Source organism: Manacus vitellinus, unplaced genomic scaffold (assembly GCF_001715985.3).
Source record: "Manacus vitellinus isolate BGI_N305 unplaced genomic scaffold, ASM171598v3 scaffold_6_pilon, whole genome shotgun sequence".
Lineage (NCBI taxonomy): Eukaryota > Metazoa > Chordata > Aves > Passeriformes > Pipridae > Manacus > Manacus vitellinus.
Genome location: NW_021940750.1, coordinates 1941348 through 1955252, shown reverse-complemented (window position 1 = coordinate 1955252; position 13905 = coordinate 1941348). Strand labels below are relative to the sequence as shown.

Sequence of the window (13905 nt, the reverse complement as noted above, 5' to 3'; positions counted from 1 at the left end):
AACGTTGCATGGAAAGGGCTGAGCACACTTTGCATGTCCCTTTCTGCATGCAGTGATGACAGAGGAGGCAACATGAGTTAACTCTTTCCTCCCCAGCAGGCTGCAGAGACCTCATTGTTCCCTGCTGAGGGGTGATGCTGGCTGTATCCATTGCATTTGGGGATTGCCGGAGCTGCTGGAGGCACTGAGTGCTGCTGTCTTGTGATTGGTGGCTCTGTGGCTGTGGGCAGCTCAGCACCACTCACAAACAGCTTTGGAGGGCACCTGGCCATGGGGCATGTCCAGCCTGAAGGGTGAGCTTTAGATGTGCCTGAGGCTCTTGCGCATGTCAGGTGGTTTGGGTTTTGTCTGTGGGAGGTGATCTGGAGGCACCTGGTGAAGACATCTTTTGACCTAAGGATCTTGCTTTGCATTTTCAGTGTGAGATCTACTGCCTAGCTTTGTAGGTATTCCCTAAGGAGGACAGTGTTCCTGTTCCTGTTAGAGCTGCTTAAAGAAATAGCAGGGCTGTGGCAGAGTTGGGGATGAGCCTCTGCAAGAGATGTTCCTGCTGTTTTTGCAAAGAGCTGTCTTTGCTGAAAGGTCTAGTGTTTATATGGGAATAGAGTCCTTTGTACGTGGCTTGTTACAGGTGACAAATCTGAAGTATCCCTGTTGCTTGGGTGTACAGACTGTGCCGAATTGAGCAGGAGCAGCAGCTGCATTCTGCTGCTGTGATGACTGAGTGCTAATTGTTTTTACTGCCTGAGCATCAGGTTATTTTTGGCTTGATCAAGTTTCATTCCCAGCTGGCTGGTGGCAGAGAGGTCCTAATCATCTAAATCTCCACGCTTGACAGAAATCTAGGCAGGGAGCTGGTACATTCACCATGGGTTGGGGATGTGCAGTTGCAGAAATACAGCATGAATATACCTGTAACTTGGTAGTTACATGGGATAGGGGAAGTTCTGGCTCAGGGTCTGCTCCACCAAGGGCTTCCTGGGGAAACTTTTGTTAGGCCGTTTGGATAGGATGCACAAAGATGTTTTGTGGTTCTCAGGTGAAATGTTGGGTTAGACACAGGGGTTTTGCCTCATCCCTCAGTATTTCAGAGTCCTGAAGTGTCCGAAGTTCTTTACCAAGAGATTTTATGCATGTAAAAAGTGAGCAGACTGAACCTTCACATGTAGGGGCGAAAAAAGGAGTCTTAGATTCTATTCAATTAGGCAACAGCCTAATGATTGCAAGACATGAGGTACTTGGTAGGTGTGTGCATCCTGTCCTTAATCTTCTTGTTCCCACTGCCTCTTCTCTTTACCCTGCTCATGTGTTTGAGCCCAGGCTTTCTCACTGGCTCTGTGGCTGCGATGCTATGGGGTCCAGAGCAGCTGCTGTGGACCTGGTACTGTCCTCACCAGAAAACAGACGGAAACGCCACAACATGGAGAAACACCAGAAGAGCTGGACAAGTCCACTACAGCTGCTGGGCCCTTGAAAGAGAAATGCTGTGGACATCAGCCTGTCTGTGAGGGCCAGGTACAGCACAGCTGCCATGGTGGGTGCCCCTCTCATGTGCACATCCCCTTGTGCTGCTGCAGTGCTGGAGAACTCCCCTGGGCTCTGCCAGGGTGCTCCCAGGGGTACTCCAGTATTGTAAGGGACACTGCCAGAGCTTTTTACTTACTGTTGGTTCTCAGCCTGTGGCCCATGGAAGATACTTAGGCATGGCAAGTGCCCTGCTAAGCTATTACAAAGGACATACATCCTCTGCGCCTTCTTGGTTCATTCTGAGGCATAACAAATCAAAGTGGGCTCAAGATGTTGAGCCCAGATGTTGAGTCAATACGCTCAGGCGTATTGACTTGGGAAATCTAAAACAGGACAGCAAGAGTCCTTTCCCTGGCCTGAACATGGTAGAGCTGAACAAACTGTGTCCAGCTTAAATGTATAAACCTTTCACTCATTGTCCTGGCTTGACTCTGGTTCGTTGTCTCTTCCTCTGCTTGCAGATTCAAGTTCCCTCAAACCCCTGGAGCAAGAGGTTCTGTAATGTCACCTCTTTAAATCAAGCAGCACTTCTTTGTCAGGTAAAAGGCTGCACTGTGGATGGCAGTGCCACTGAAACAACATCCAGCTTAGCAGTAGGCAGCATCCCTGTCTTCAGGGCCCTGGGGAGCCATGTCCTCCAAGGCAGGAAGGATACAACCCATCTGCAGCTTGGCCTTGGCTTGCCAAGGCTGTAGGCAATCAGCTTCAGGTGCCTGCAGGAATGGGGTCTGGTTCCCCTCTCTCAGTGCCATGCACCCCCCGTGACGGGCACACAGCTCTGGCTGCTGCAGCACCGTTGTGTGTGCAGTTGAGTCTCCTGTCTCCCACACTGCAGAGCTCTCCTCTCCAGACACTGGGAGGGAAGCAGAGATGTTGGGGGAAGAGCTGTGGAGGTGGGGAGAGATTGAGCTATCATTAGCATGGGACTAGTGAGGTTTCTTTGCACCAAACCACTAAGCAGTAGCTATCAAAATTGAGTGCAGTATGCTGAACAGCTGAGCAAGGGAGCAGAGATTGAAAGGAGCCTGTGAAGAAAAGGGATTTAAGAGGAAAAAACCCTCTTTCAGCTGCACACGGGCACTGTCCAACACAAGAGAGCTGTGCCAGGGAGTAGGAATTGCCTGTTTATGGTGATTGATCTGCGCAGCCCCTGGGATGCTTGGAAAAAGGATTAAGGAGGAGAGAATTGCAGGAGAAGGAGGAGGTGGAGGTTTACCTTTGAAAACTCACAGGCTAATAGAATCCATCCTCTAAATTGTCAGTGTGTCAGGATACATTAATGTAAGTATAATGTTTTCAAATCCTCAGCATCTTCTATCTGAATGTCACTGAATTAGCACTGATGCATTCATTAGCTCATTATCCATTAATATGCAGTATTTTTTAGGCTGGCTCTATCTCTGGATAACGGGGTTAGAGATGTGGAACTGGCTGCGGGGCCATGCCATAGCTGTGCTTAGTGCTATGGGGGGGTGTGGTTTTATGTACCAGAATGGCCTTCAGTGATTGCTTTATTGGCATTTGTATCTGGCCTGTGTTGTCCCAGCTCTTAGCCAGTGGTTTACCACAAGTTAGTGGAAACTCTTAATGGGAGAGCAGTGCTAATGATGATGGGAATAAATTTCCAGCAACTCCTGCCCTGAAAGCAACTGTCAAGACAATTGATGAAGGCAAATTTTGATCTTTTGGCCTTGGGTCAGTTGCAAAACTGCCTCTGTAATCACAGAGCTGTTCAGTCTTCCTTGATGAGTCATGGAGTCCCCACTTCAACCCCTACCACCTTCCTTTGCTTCTTGCCCTCAGGAGAAATTCTCTATTCCTTTTTATCTTTCTCCCCCCCTTTCTCCCCCCCTTTCTCCCCCCCTTTCTCCCCCCCCTTTCTCCCCCTTTCTCCCCCCTTTTTCCCCCCCTTTCTCCCCCCTTCTCCCCCTTTCTCCCCCAACCTTTCTCCCCCCCTTCTCCCCCCTTTCTCCCCCCCTTTCTCCCCCCTTCTCCCCCCCTTTCTTACCCCCCTTTCTCCCCCCCTTTCTCCCCCCTTTTCTCCCCCCTTCTCCCCCCTTTCTCCCCCCTTTCTCCCCCGTCTTCTCTCTTTGCTTTGTTTTCTTTCTTCCCCCCCCATTCCACCTTCCCTTTCTCTACCATTTTTGACCATGAGGCCAGAGCAGGAGATGTGGGCAGCAGGCTTTCCCTGGCAAGAAACCAAGAAGTGCCAGGCTGGCATGGCCAGCATACTCAGCACCCCAACTCCTATCGAGACCAGCAAGCCTCAAGGTCTCTTATCCCTGAGGAGAGCCCGTAGGATGCTGCTGCTCAGGCCCTCTGCAGATTTTTCCCTCAGCTATCAAGTCTTCATGGAAGGACTTGGGTTTGCTGCACACCAAAGCACACAGGGGAGGGAGAGTGGCCAAATAGGTACCCAGCACTTTTACAGGGGTGTGAGAGTCCTCCTGACAACCTGGTATACCTGGGGCATCATGTGTCAGCCCTTCATTTGGAATTGTCTTCCTCATGTTCCCGAAGCTGCTTTGGGCTGTATGAGGGCTGTGGGATGGCCTCAGTGGTCCTGAGGCTCAGAGTGAGAGAGGAGCATTCACCAGAGGTGTGTTGCTTCAGCATTGGAATGGATAGCTTTGATCAGAAAATACTGGACTAGAAATATGACAGCAACATGTCTTTTCTGGTTTCAGCAGTTCTGGTGGGGAAACTGCTCAGCATTCAGCCTTGTGAGTCTGGGTCAGACAGGAGCAGGAAGAACTGCAAAAACTGTAGTAAAGGAAATTAAAAGGGTCAAGCTTTTCTTTTGGATGTATCACTCTGGCTTTGGGGTGAATTTTGTGTGCAGATTATCTAGATTTGAGTACAAACAATTCATTGTGACAGTTTGGGTCGGCAAATTCTAGACATGATAAATCTTTCAAACTTTTCTGCTGTCAGCTACCGTTTGAGCTTCCTGCCTTGTGCTCGAGGGTAGGCATGAATATACAGCTTCTGCCTTCCTCCTAAGCGGTTGTTTTCCATTGTCCTACTTCTGAAATATTTCTAGACCCTGCCTGCTGTACCTGGCTCTGTGCTGCCTTTCCAGGAACTGGGCTTAGTTATTCAGTGGAATCAGAGCGAGAAAACACATCCAAAAAAACCCCCCTGCAATCCAAAAGAAGCACTGAGTAGCTGAACTGTCTCACTGAAAAGCATTTTGCCTCTTGGTCTGCCAAAAGGGTCTAATTAAATCATGGGAGTCCTAGCAAGACCTCTTAACTTTGCCTTACGGAAAGAGTTATGTTGGGCACTTGCAGACATGACTGACCATTCTTGTCTGAACCACTACAGAGAAGGGTTTTCCTTTGAGAGGGAAATCCCTTGCAAGGCAGTGGGACAACATTTGCATGCACAATGCCAAAATAACTACCACCTCATTTCATTACTCCCTGAAGACTCATGAAATACTTAAGTATAAATCATCTCCTCCTGAGACAGCTGTGGGAAGGCTTTGCTGGGGCACGGGGTTGCTGGTGCTTGAGCCTGATGCTTGCTTGGGCTGGATTAGCTTTGCCTGGTGCCTGGGAGCATTTGTCTGTACGTCTCTGGGAGGGTGAAGCAGCAAATGGAAAAAGGGGTTTATTTTCAGCTGAACCAAGACGAAATGAAAATGAATTGGAAGAAAAGGCTTTCCAAACTGAGGGTTCCCAGAGTTTTATGATTGTGGGGTGATACAGAGTGATCTCATGGAACTCAACACCTCTACCTTTATACTGCCATACCAAGGCAGAAGTTATCTTTTCCATCAGTTTCTGTCAGTTGCCTTTGTCTTTACTTATCCCAGGCAATATTTGTAGTTTCTAGTTGCCATCGTCTTCTGTTTCCCAGAAAGCAACATATCTTCAAGGGAAGTCATGCCTCTGGCTTCTTGCTGTCCAGGGGCTGATGTTTTCATGCATGATGTTGCATGGGGACTGCAACATCTGAGGCAGGTGGGACACAAATAAATACCTGAGACTTGTTTGGGTTTTGGCCTGAAATGGCGGCTGAAGGGTGTGATGTATTGTATGGGAAAGGACAAAAGGCAAAGCATCACTTAATGACTTTAATTCCCCTAGTCTGAGAAGCATTTAATTCTCCTAATCTGAGAAACAGCAAAGAGGTACTGCTGGGTATTGCCTCATGCTGGGATAGACCAGATTATCGTTTGTAGGTCAAAAGCATTTATAACTAAATTCCCACACTAAAGCCATGCTTTTCTGATTTTTTCTTTCTCCCCATGGCAGATTCCAGTGATGGTAGGATCAGCCTGAGATGAGCTATCCGTAGGTGGGGCTGGGCCTTGTTCCCAGGGCTCCCTGCCCCATTGCAATGAGGAGCCATCTGCCAGCCTAACAGAAAGATTTTTGTGGTGGTGGTGTTTTTTTTTTTCTTTCAAACCTCGTGAAATTTCATGTGACGGCAGAGCCGCTTCCTGCCCCCTCCTTGTGCCACCTTGCAGCCAGGACTTGGTGGTGGAGGGCCACCACCATGGCGGCGAAGCAGCCCCCGCCGCTGATGAAGAAGCACAGCCAGACAGACCTGGTGAGCAGGCTGAAGACACGCAAGATCCTGGGGGTCGGCGGGGAGGATGACGACGGCGAGGTCCATCGCTCAAAGGTGAGGCCAGAGGAGAGGGAAACCTGCAGTAATGATGGAAAAGAGACCTTCTGCTGGGCAAAGTAAGGTGGTGTGGAGCTTTTTTAGCATCTAGTTTCTGCATCCACTTTGGCAAAAACAGGCTCCCAGCTCCATAAGTCTCCTCTAAAGGGAAAGATGAAGGTGGTGGTGGCACAAGCAATGCTGCCTTTGAGCAGCGATGGGCTGTGCAGCCTGCTGGGTGAACAGGAGCTGCCTGACATTGCTTTTTGTGATAATAGGGTGAGCTCTACCCTCAAGCTTCCTTAATTAATTCCTAACATTATATTGCTGAGACACCTATGAGCTAACTTGGAGCTGGTGCTATAAGACCATGGCACCACCAATGTCCACCAGCCAGTGGCCTGGACACTGGAGCAGCACTTTAAGCAGTGCCTCTCAAAGAGGCCTGAATTACAAACAAACAACCTGTTTAACTGATACACCAGAGCTGGAGGACAAGGATATGCCCCACAGGAGTCCCGTCCCCAGTGCTCTGTAGAGAACTTGCTGGCAGGGGATTGCCTGGTTCCCGCCTGGTTCCCTGCCTGAGGGCAGCACAGAGCTCTCTGCAACCGAAAGGTCCCCCAGTACCTTTCCCTGGTGGTGGTCTATGTAGTCTTCCCACCCACGTGGTTTGCCCATCCTCATGGTTTGGGGTAGTCACAGCCAGGCATTGCTCTGGGCAGCGTGGACATGAGAGCAGGACAGATGCTGTGACACCCCAAGGGCTCTGCTGGAGCCTGTGATGTGACACGCAGGTGGTGTGTGCGAGTAGTCACTTCCCTTCTTACATAGGTAAGAGGTGACGAGTTAATGTTGACCCTGCCCCAGCCCCATGCTGCAGGTGATAGATCCCAGTAAGGAAGCAGTAGAGGCTGCAGCTCCTGGTGGAAATCAAGGTAACCTTTGGCAGGTATTGGGACCAAGGGGTCACAGATGAATCCCTTGTCCTCCTCCTCCTTCCAACCCTCTTAGAGATAAACTCCCACATGGACTTGGGTATGTGGTTTTGGGCTACAAATACTGCCTAAAGACGGGAAGGATCTGCTTAGTGACTTTGTGCCTTTCATTTGAATTTCAGATTAGCCAAGTACTGGGAAATGAAATAAAATTTGCTGTTCGGGAACCACTGGGGCTCAGGTAAGATATTGGATCACTTTGAAGCTGGGTCATCTGAGGGCCCTTTGTCACAGCATCCCTGGCAGCTCTGGCTTCTGACACCTGTTCTGCTGCTATGCCAGCATCACTGCTCCCTGCAGGAGCTTCTTGGAGGCTGTAGGATCAGACCAGTTCTGCCTTCTTCCCCCATAAATCAGCCTGAGGCCTGCAAGTTCTTGTCTCACAGCATGTACTGGCAGCTACAAGGACTCTGTGGGGCTGGAGGAGTTTCTGGTCTCCTATGTGACAGGTGTGTCCTGTGGGGACCCTGCTCTGCACCATCCTCTTGGCAGGGTTACTTCCCTCCTTTGCTTGGGTGAAGGGGAGTTTGGCTCTGTCTCAGCAAAGCTCGTGTGCATGCTGAGGCTGGAGCTAGTGGGATGTGGAAAGCTGAGTCCTACCATGGGAGGCTTCAGGCTGTCTCAGTTGTGCAAGGGGAATGGATTAAGGCTGATGAAGGGGCAGGAAGACAGAAATGCTTTGTGAAGTATGAGTGATGGGATCACCTCTGAGCTCACGCTGGGTCCTCTATCTTCCCTCTCATACAGGGTCTGGCAGCTGGTTTCCGCCGTCATGTTTTCTGGGGTCGCCATCATGGTGAGTGAGGGATGTGGTCCTGGGTACTGCTAGCTCCTGACTACCAAAGGGTGCCCCAGCATGGCTCTTTGACCCCTGGCATTTATCTTCTTCCTCTGCCTTTAGCAGCTACCGTTTTTCCCTGTGAGGCCTTTGCCCTCACTGTCTCAGTAATGGGCTTTGCCAGCAGTGTCCTTGGCAGTTTGTTCCCATCACCAGAGTTTGCTTTCATAGTCAGGGTCATAAAGCACACATGGCATGGCAGCCTAGGCCATAGAAACCAGCCATGCAGCCCATAGCTGACACGATGATATTTCTTGCACCTCCTTAATTTCCAGTTTCCTGGCTAGTGGCTCCAATCCCAGGAAGGTATGATGTTGGAGCACTGCTACTTAAGAGGACACATTTTGGTGGCCCTGGTGAGTGCAAGCTGCTGAGTCTCTCTCTTGCCTCTGCCAGGCCCTCGCTTTCCCAGACCAGCTCTTTAATGCCATCTTCGAGGAGGAATCGGTGAGCAGCAAGACTCCCATCCGGCTCTATGGAGGAGCCCTCCTCAGTGAGTGCTGTGCCACTGTACTGGGACACATGGCTGCCGTAGAGTAAGGGGACAGGAGGCCAAAAGGGCAGGAGGGGACAAAGTCCATCCCCAGCCAGCCAGCGAGCTGTAGCTGGAGAGCAGAATATCTGCTGTTAGCAAAGAAATTGTTGAGGTGTATTTTGAAAAGCTTGGCCACTGCTGCTTTTTCCTAGCACAGAGTCAGGCTTGCTGCACGTAGGAGAAAAAGGTCTGTGCATTCTCTGAATACCTAGGAAAGCACCCCAAGTACCCAGCAAAAGGAGCCTGCAGCTGGGCGAGGCGAGGGGTGCTGGGCTGTGGCTGGGGCAAGGTGCACCCGTGGGAGTGGGAGGGGAGGTGGGGCAGGCGGCAGCATCCCAGGAGGGAACCAGGAGGTGGGAGGCAAAGGACAAGAAGGTGAGGTGAGCTTGGAGAAATGGTTTGGGAAGGAAAACCGCCGTCCTGCAGCGGCACCGCGCGGGGCTGCCGAGAAGCGCCGCGCGGCGGGCGGGGCGTGTGCGCCGGGCAGTGGGAGGGCGGGCGCGGGGCCCCTTCTCGCTGCCGCCCCGGCCCTCGGGCAGCGCGCTACGCTGTCCCTCGCAGGCATCGCGCTCATCCTGTGGAACGCCCTGTACACTGCCGAGAAGGCCATCATCCGCTGGAGCCTGCTGGCCGAGGCATGCTACTTCGCCGTGCAGTTCCTGGGTGAGTGCCCGCGGGCTCCGGCAGGAACGAGGAGGAGGATGCGAAGGCTGCGTGCCCGCATTCCCGGCGGGGAACGGTGCTCAGCGGTGGGCAGGGCAGCGGTGTGAGCAGTATTGGAGCATCTTCCCAGCTAGCTGCTCTCCCTTTTCTTCCGACATGGAGTAGCCTCTGCTCTGGGTTGCTCACTGAAGGGTGAAACACTGCCCTTTGACAATTCATTTATTTTTCTTCCTGAAAACGTCCTGGCCTTCACAGCCAGCACTCATCTTTGGTTGAGCGCAGGCTACCTACATGCAGGGTCTGACAAGAAAAGACTGTAGCAAGCTACGCTAAAAAGGGGGATGTTCAGTCATACCAAAGCAGAGAATAACAGTTTAGCTTGTTTCTAGGGAGCTTATCTATATTTAACAAAGAAGGGGGTTCTTATGTGTGTGTATTGGTAACTCATGAACTGTGATGCTGATTTAGATATGGGCTATGTGTTGGTAGCCAAAAAAGAGACATGTTCGATTGAGGCAGTATGTGTGGACTGTGCATGTTTTGTAGATGCTCCTAAAGTTGAGAAATGTTTATCAGCACTGAAGTGTTCAAGCCACAAAGCAAACTCAGGAAGATGTGGCTCCACATTTAACACCTGAGCATGATGGAAACTCGCATCTGCTCAAGTGACCATTTCAGGCTGTGGCTGCCTGAATGTGGGGCTGCCTTTAAAGGAGGGTTTCTGTAAGAGCTCTGGAGTTTGTGACTGGTTGCAAGGCTGTAAAATCAAGCAAGTGAAGAGCCTCCAGCATGGATTCACTGTGCATGCAAGTAAGCCTGTGCTGAAAGCTCCTGCGCTTACAAGGCTCAGCAGCTCTTGCCAAGACACTGCGTTAGAGGGCAGCAGAAAACAGCTTTGTGCTATTTGTTCGTTTGTGGTTTTGTATCACCATCCTCTGCCTTGTCTCTTTCCTTCTTCTCCAGTTACCACTGTCTCCCTTGCTGAGAGTAGCCGGATAGCCACGGGTGCCGTGCTCCTCCTGGTCAGCCGAGCCCTCTTCATTATCATCAGCATTTATTATTATTACCAAGTTGGACGTCGTCCCAAGAAAGTCTAATTCCTGGGCTTTTTTGTTATGGGAAGGGTGGGAGGGGGGAGTTTGTGTCGGTAATTTTGCATTATAATTATAACTTTTTTTTTTAGTTTTTAATTAGTCTCTTTTGGTTCTAAAGTAGTTTCCTTCTTTACCGGCATGAATCAGTGTGCAACCCGGTGCTGGTAGCACTGCCAGCTGAAATGGGGGGGAGCAGCATCAGGTGGGACCCCCCAGCCTCTCTGCAGGAGGTGAGGAGTAGCAGGAGGAAGGCTCAGGGAAGTGTGTAGGCCTGGCAGGCTCAGGGAAAAAAAGGCCAGTTTTCTGGGAGGAACTGGCCAATTGGATCACAGGCTCTGAACTCGATGGAACAAAGCACAAAATAAGGCCAGCATATTGAAACCAAATCCCTGAGGAGACAGGGCAGTAAGACAACCAATGAAGGACTCAGCTACTCTACTTGGTAAGCCTTGCACCTGCCTGATGGAGTGTATGCCCACGTGTACAGCCTGTTCCCCTTTTAGCAAGTACTGACTGTCTGGGTAGCTGGGGGCTGGATGGGGTCAAACTCAGTGCTTTACAAACAGCTCTTCTTTCCTTGCTGCCAGAGGTGCATTTTTGTGTAGTTTATAGTTTTGCACCAGGTGCTGTGCAGAGCTTGGCAGGAGATATACCAAAAGAAGAGGGAGAACCCTTGCGTGTTCCCACTAAAGGGACAACACTGGGAACAGTGGAGCAGCTTGAACTACAAGATGGGAGAAGTGAAGGAAGCTATTGGAAATAGCCCATTGAGCACAAAGACATCCCCTTGTTTGTGTTTCATGAAGTTTGTAGGCTGGGGTCCTATCCCCTTCACCCTGAAACAGTTCCTGCAGTTGCAGCTTTACTGATGGTAGTAGCAGAGGTGGGTGTGAGGTCACATCTAATGTTTTAGTTAAGCAGGGGCTGGAATGCCATTGAGGCTAGCACTAGTAAGAGCAGAGCAAGCATCAGTCCAGATGCTTGGGTCAGGGAGCAACCTCTAGAGATGGCTGTGGGAGATGGTGTTCCAACTCTGCTGATATGCAGGTATCACATCTCTTCTGACCTGGAGAAGAGAGGACCAAAGTTTGTAGCATTAAGATATTTAACTGGGATGAAGAACAGCAAGGAGTGGAGCATATGAAGGCATCATTGCCTTTTCTGGTTCTGTCAAGGCCGGATTTTAGTACTTCAGTGCTCACCGGGCAGTTTCTTCAACACCTCCTGGGCTTTAACAGCGTTGGCTGCCCTACTTCCTAGCGCTTTCCTTGTGGGTTATGCTTGTCCACAATGAGAGGTGGCAGTTTATTCTCTGTGGGACTAAAGCCAGAAGGTCTGTGTACAGGATATGGACTTCTTACTCATGCACTACTGTTGACTGGATCAGAGCATGCCCTGTAATAGAGCTGATGTTCCAAAATCCCAGTAGAAAGATGCCTACGCAAACAGAACTGCTTGTGTGAACAACAACCCTCAAGCTACTGGTGAGACTGGGATCTATGGCTATTGCTATTTAATATCTTAGTAGAGTTAGAAGAAGGTAGTGGGTAGTAAATTGTATGTTGTGTTAGTGCTTTTGGCATTTAGAAGCAGCTACATAAGCTTGGGACACTGTGTGCATTGTACTTACTGGCCATGCAAAATGCCTATCAGGTAAGAATATTGGAAACATCACAACTATAACTTAGTTTCTTACCTAAGAAGTAGATCAAGTGGAGAGGCAACATCCAACAGCAGGCTAAATTCTGGAGCCTCCCAAGAACACACACTTGTCAAGCTGCTTTCAGCATGTCAAAAAATTATACTGAGCAACTAAAACTTTTAATTAAGAGGAGTGTTCCTGTTCAGGTGGAAGAATTGGGCTCTCAGAGGGAAACCTTTACCTGTGAGGCAGGTAATGATCAAATGCAGCCTGGAGAGTATCAGAAATTAGACCAAGTGGTGCTATGTACAGGAGCAGGAGCATGGCAAGCTGTGGCTGTTGCTCTCACCCTGTGCATCACCTGCATGGGCAGCTGCAATGGCCTCAGTGTGGCACTTTGGCTGTAGTTGTTGGTATAGGTACGTGAAGCTTGATTCTTTGTGTTTTGGGGCGTCACATGAATGTATACACAGATTGATGGTTGGTTTTGGGGGGGGGAAATTATGTTTCTGGGACAGACAAGTAAAACCACAGCAAAAGCAATCTTGCAGAAGAAGGAAATGGAGGGTCTTCTTAATGCTGCCTCCCATCTGTGTTGGCCACAGGTCCTATGAACTTAGTTAGGACTCTGGTTTGATTAGTGTATCTTAAAATATCATCCCGTAAGTGACAGAAATGAGTTAGTGTGTTCTGTGAGAGAAGTTCTCCAAAGACTTCTTGATGGTTAAATCAGGTGTGGGAGGGTGGGGGAAGCAGTTACAGCTTTCCAGAGTAGCTTTAAATTAGGTGAGATCAGATTCCTCTGGTCCCCTGTTAGTAGCTGCCTCTGCAAAACTTGAAATAATCAGCCACTTCTAGGTTTGCCAGTTAACTGGGGGAGTAGCCACTTAAAAGATTTCATACTACTTGGTACCTAGTCCTTAAAGTGGAGAGATGAAAGAAGTTGTTTTATTTTGATGCTTCTTGCTCCATCTTGCTATCAAGGGACCATGTAGAAATCATGGAAATGGACTGGGGCTTTACACCTCTTCTACAACTAAGTTATGGTCCCTGGCACATCCCTTCTCATCAGCAAAGTGTGGCAGGAGAAACATGACCAGGCCCGTTGGAGGTGGTGAATGGGTAGCAGGGGAGGTCTAAGAGGGTGTTTCTCAGGGTGGCTTGAGGATGAAGCCCAGGCAGAGCATCTGCAGCACTGCCAGAAACCCACTGAACCTGGTTGTCTTCACTCTTTTATGAATGAGGGAGAAGGAAGGAGGATGCCAAAAAATTTTGTACAGAATAGTGTCCCTAATAACAGAAGTGCTGGCATCATAGCTAAGCATGGCAGTTGAGCACATAATTTGGGATCAAAAGCCTGAGGCATCACCTCAGGCTCTGCTACTGATCTGAGAAAAAAAACTGTCTCCACAGGCCTCAGTTTCCTTATCTGTTTATACTGTGAGAGAGGCCTTGGACTGGTGTCATTCCCAAGGGAGACTGCAGTGAAGTACCTGTATTTGTACAATGCTGTGCAGGGCTGGGAGCCTGTTCTCCAGAGGGTTGTGCTCCAAGCAGGCACAGGCCAGGACTTAAGGCTGACCCCCTTTCTCTGCCAGGGATGAACCCAAACCCTTGCATTCGCAGAACCCTCACTTTGGAGGGTGAAGAAAGCTCATCACTCACATAACTCCCTACATCACCGTATTTATGCCTAACCGGTATCTGGCAAACTGGAGCTGGTGACAAAGGAGAGGCTCTGTCTGTCCTAATCTGGCCTCTCCTTTCTGATCAAGGGTTTTTACTTGGGGGGGTGGGGGCGGAGGGGTGGTGCAGGGGAGAATGGGACACTTCAATTTATACCTCATTTTAGCTGCTGTACTTGAGTTTATTTCTCCTATGGTAAGAAAGTGACTGTACTGAACACCAAGCAAATAGTGAAAATTAAAGCTGTTTCACTTCACTGTCACAATATCTTTTATTTTGTTTTGGTTTTTTTGGTTTATTTTTGT

General features: G+C 49.7%; 1 protein-coding gene across 1 annotated transcript; it reads left to right on the top strand.

Annotated features, from left to right (window-relative positions):
* Positions 1-2352: 2352 nt before the first annotated feature.
* TP53I11 (tumor protein p53 inducible protein 11) lies at positions 2353-13862 on the top strand. Its single transcript, XM_008919746.3, has 7 exons — positions 2353-2808; positions 5790-6162; positions 7265-7323; positions 7890-7938; positions 8377-8473; positions 9077-9178; positions 10142-13862. Exons 2-7 carry the CDS (start codon positions 6034-6036, stop codon positions 10273-10275), a joined length of 570 nt encoding a protein of 189 aa, XP_008917994.1. The 5' UTR covers positions 2353-2808; positions 5790-6033; the 3' UTR covers positions 10276-13862.
* The last annotated feature ends 43 nt before the right edge of the window (positions 13863-13905 follow it).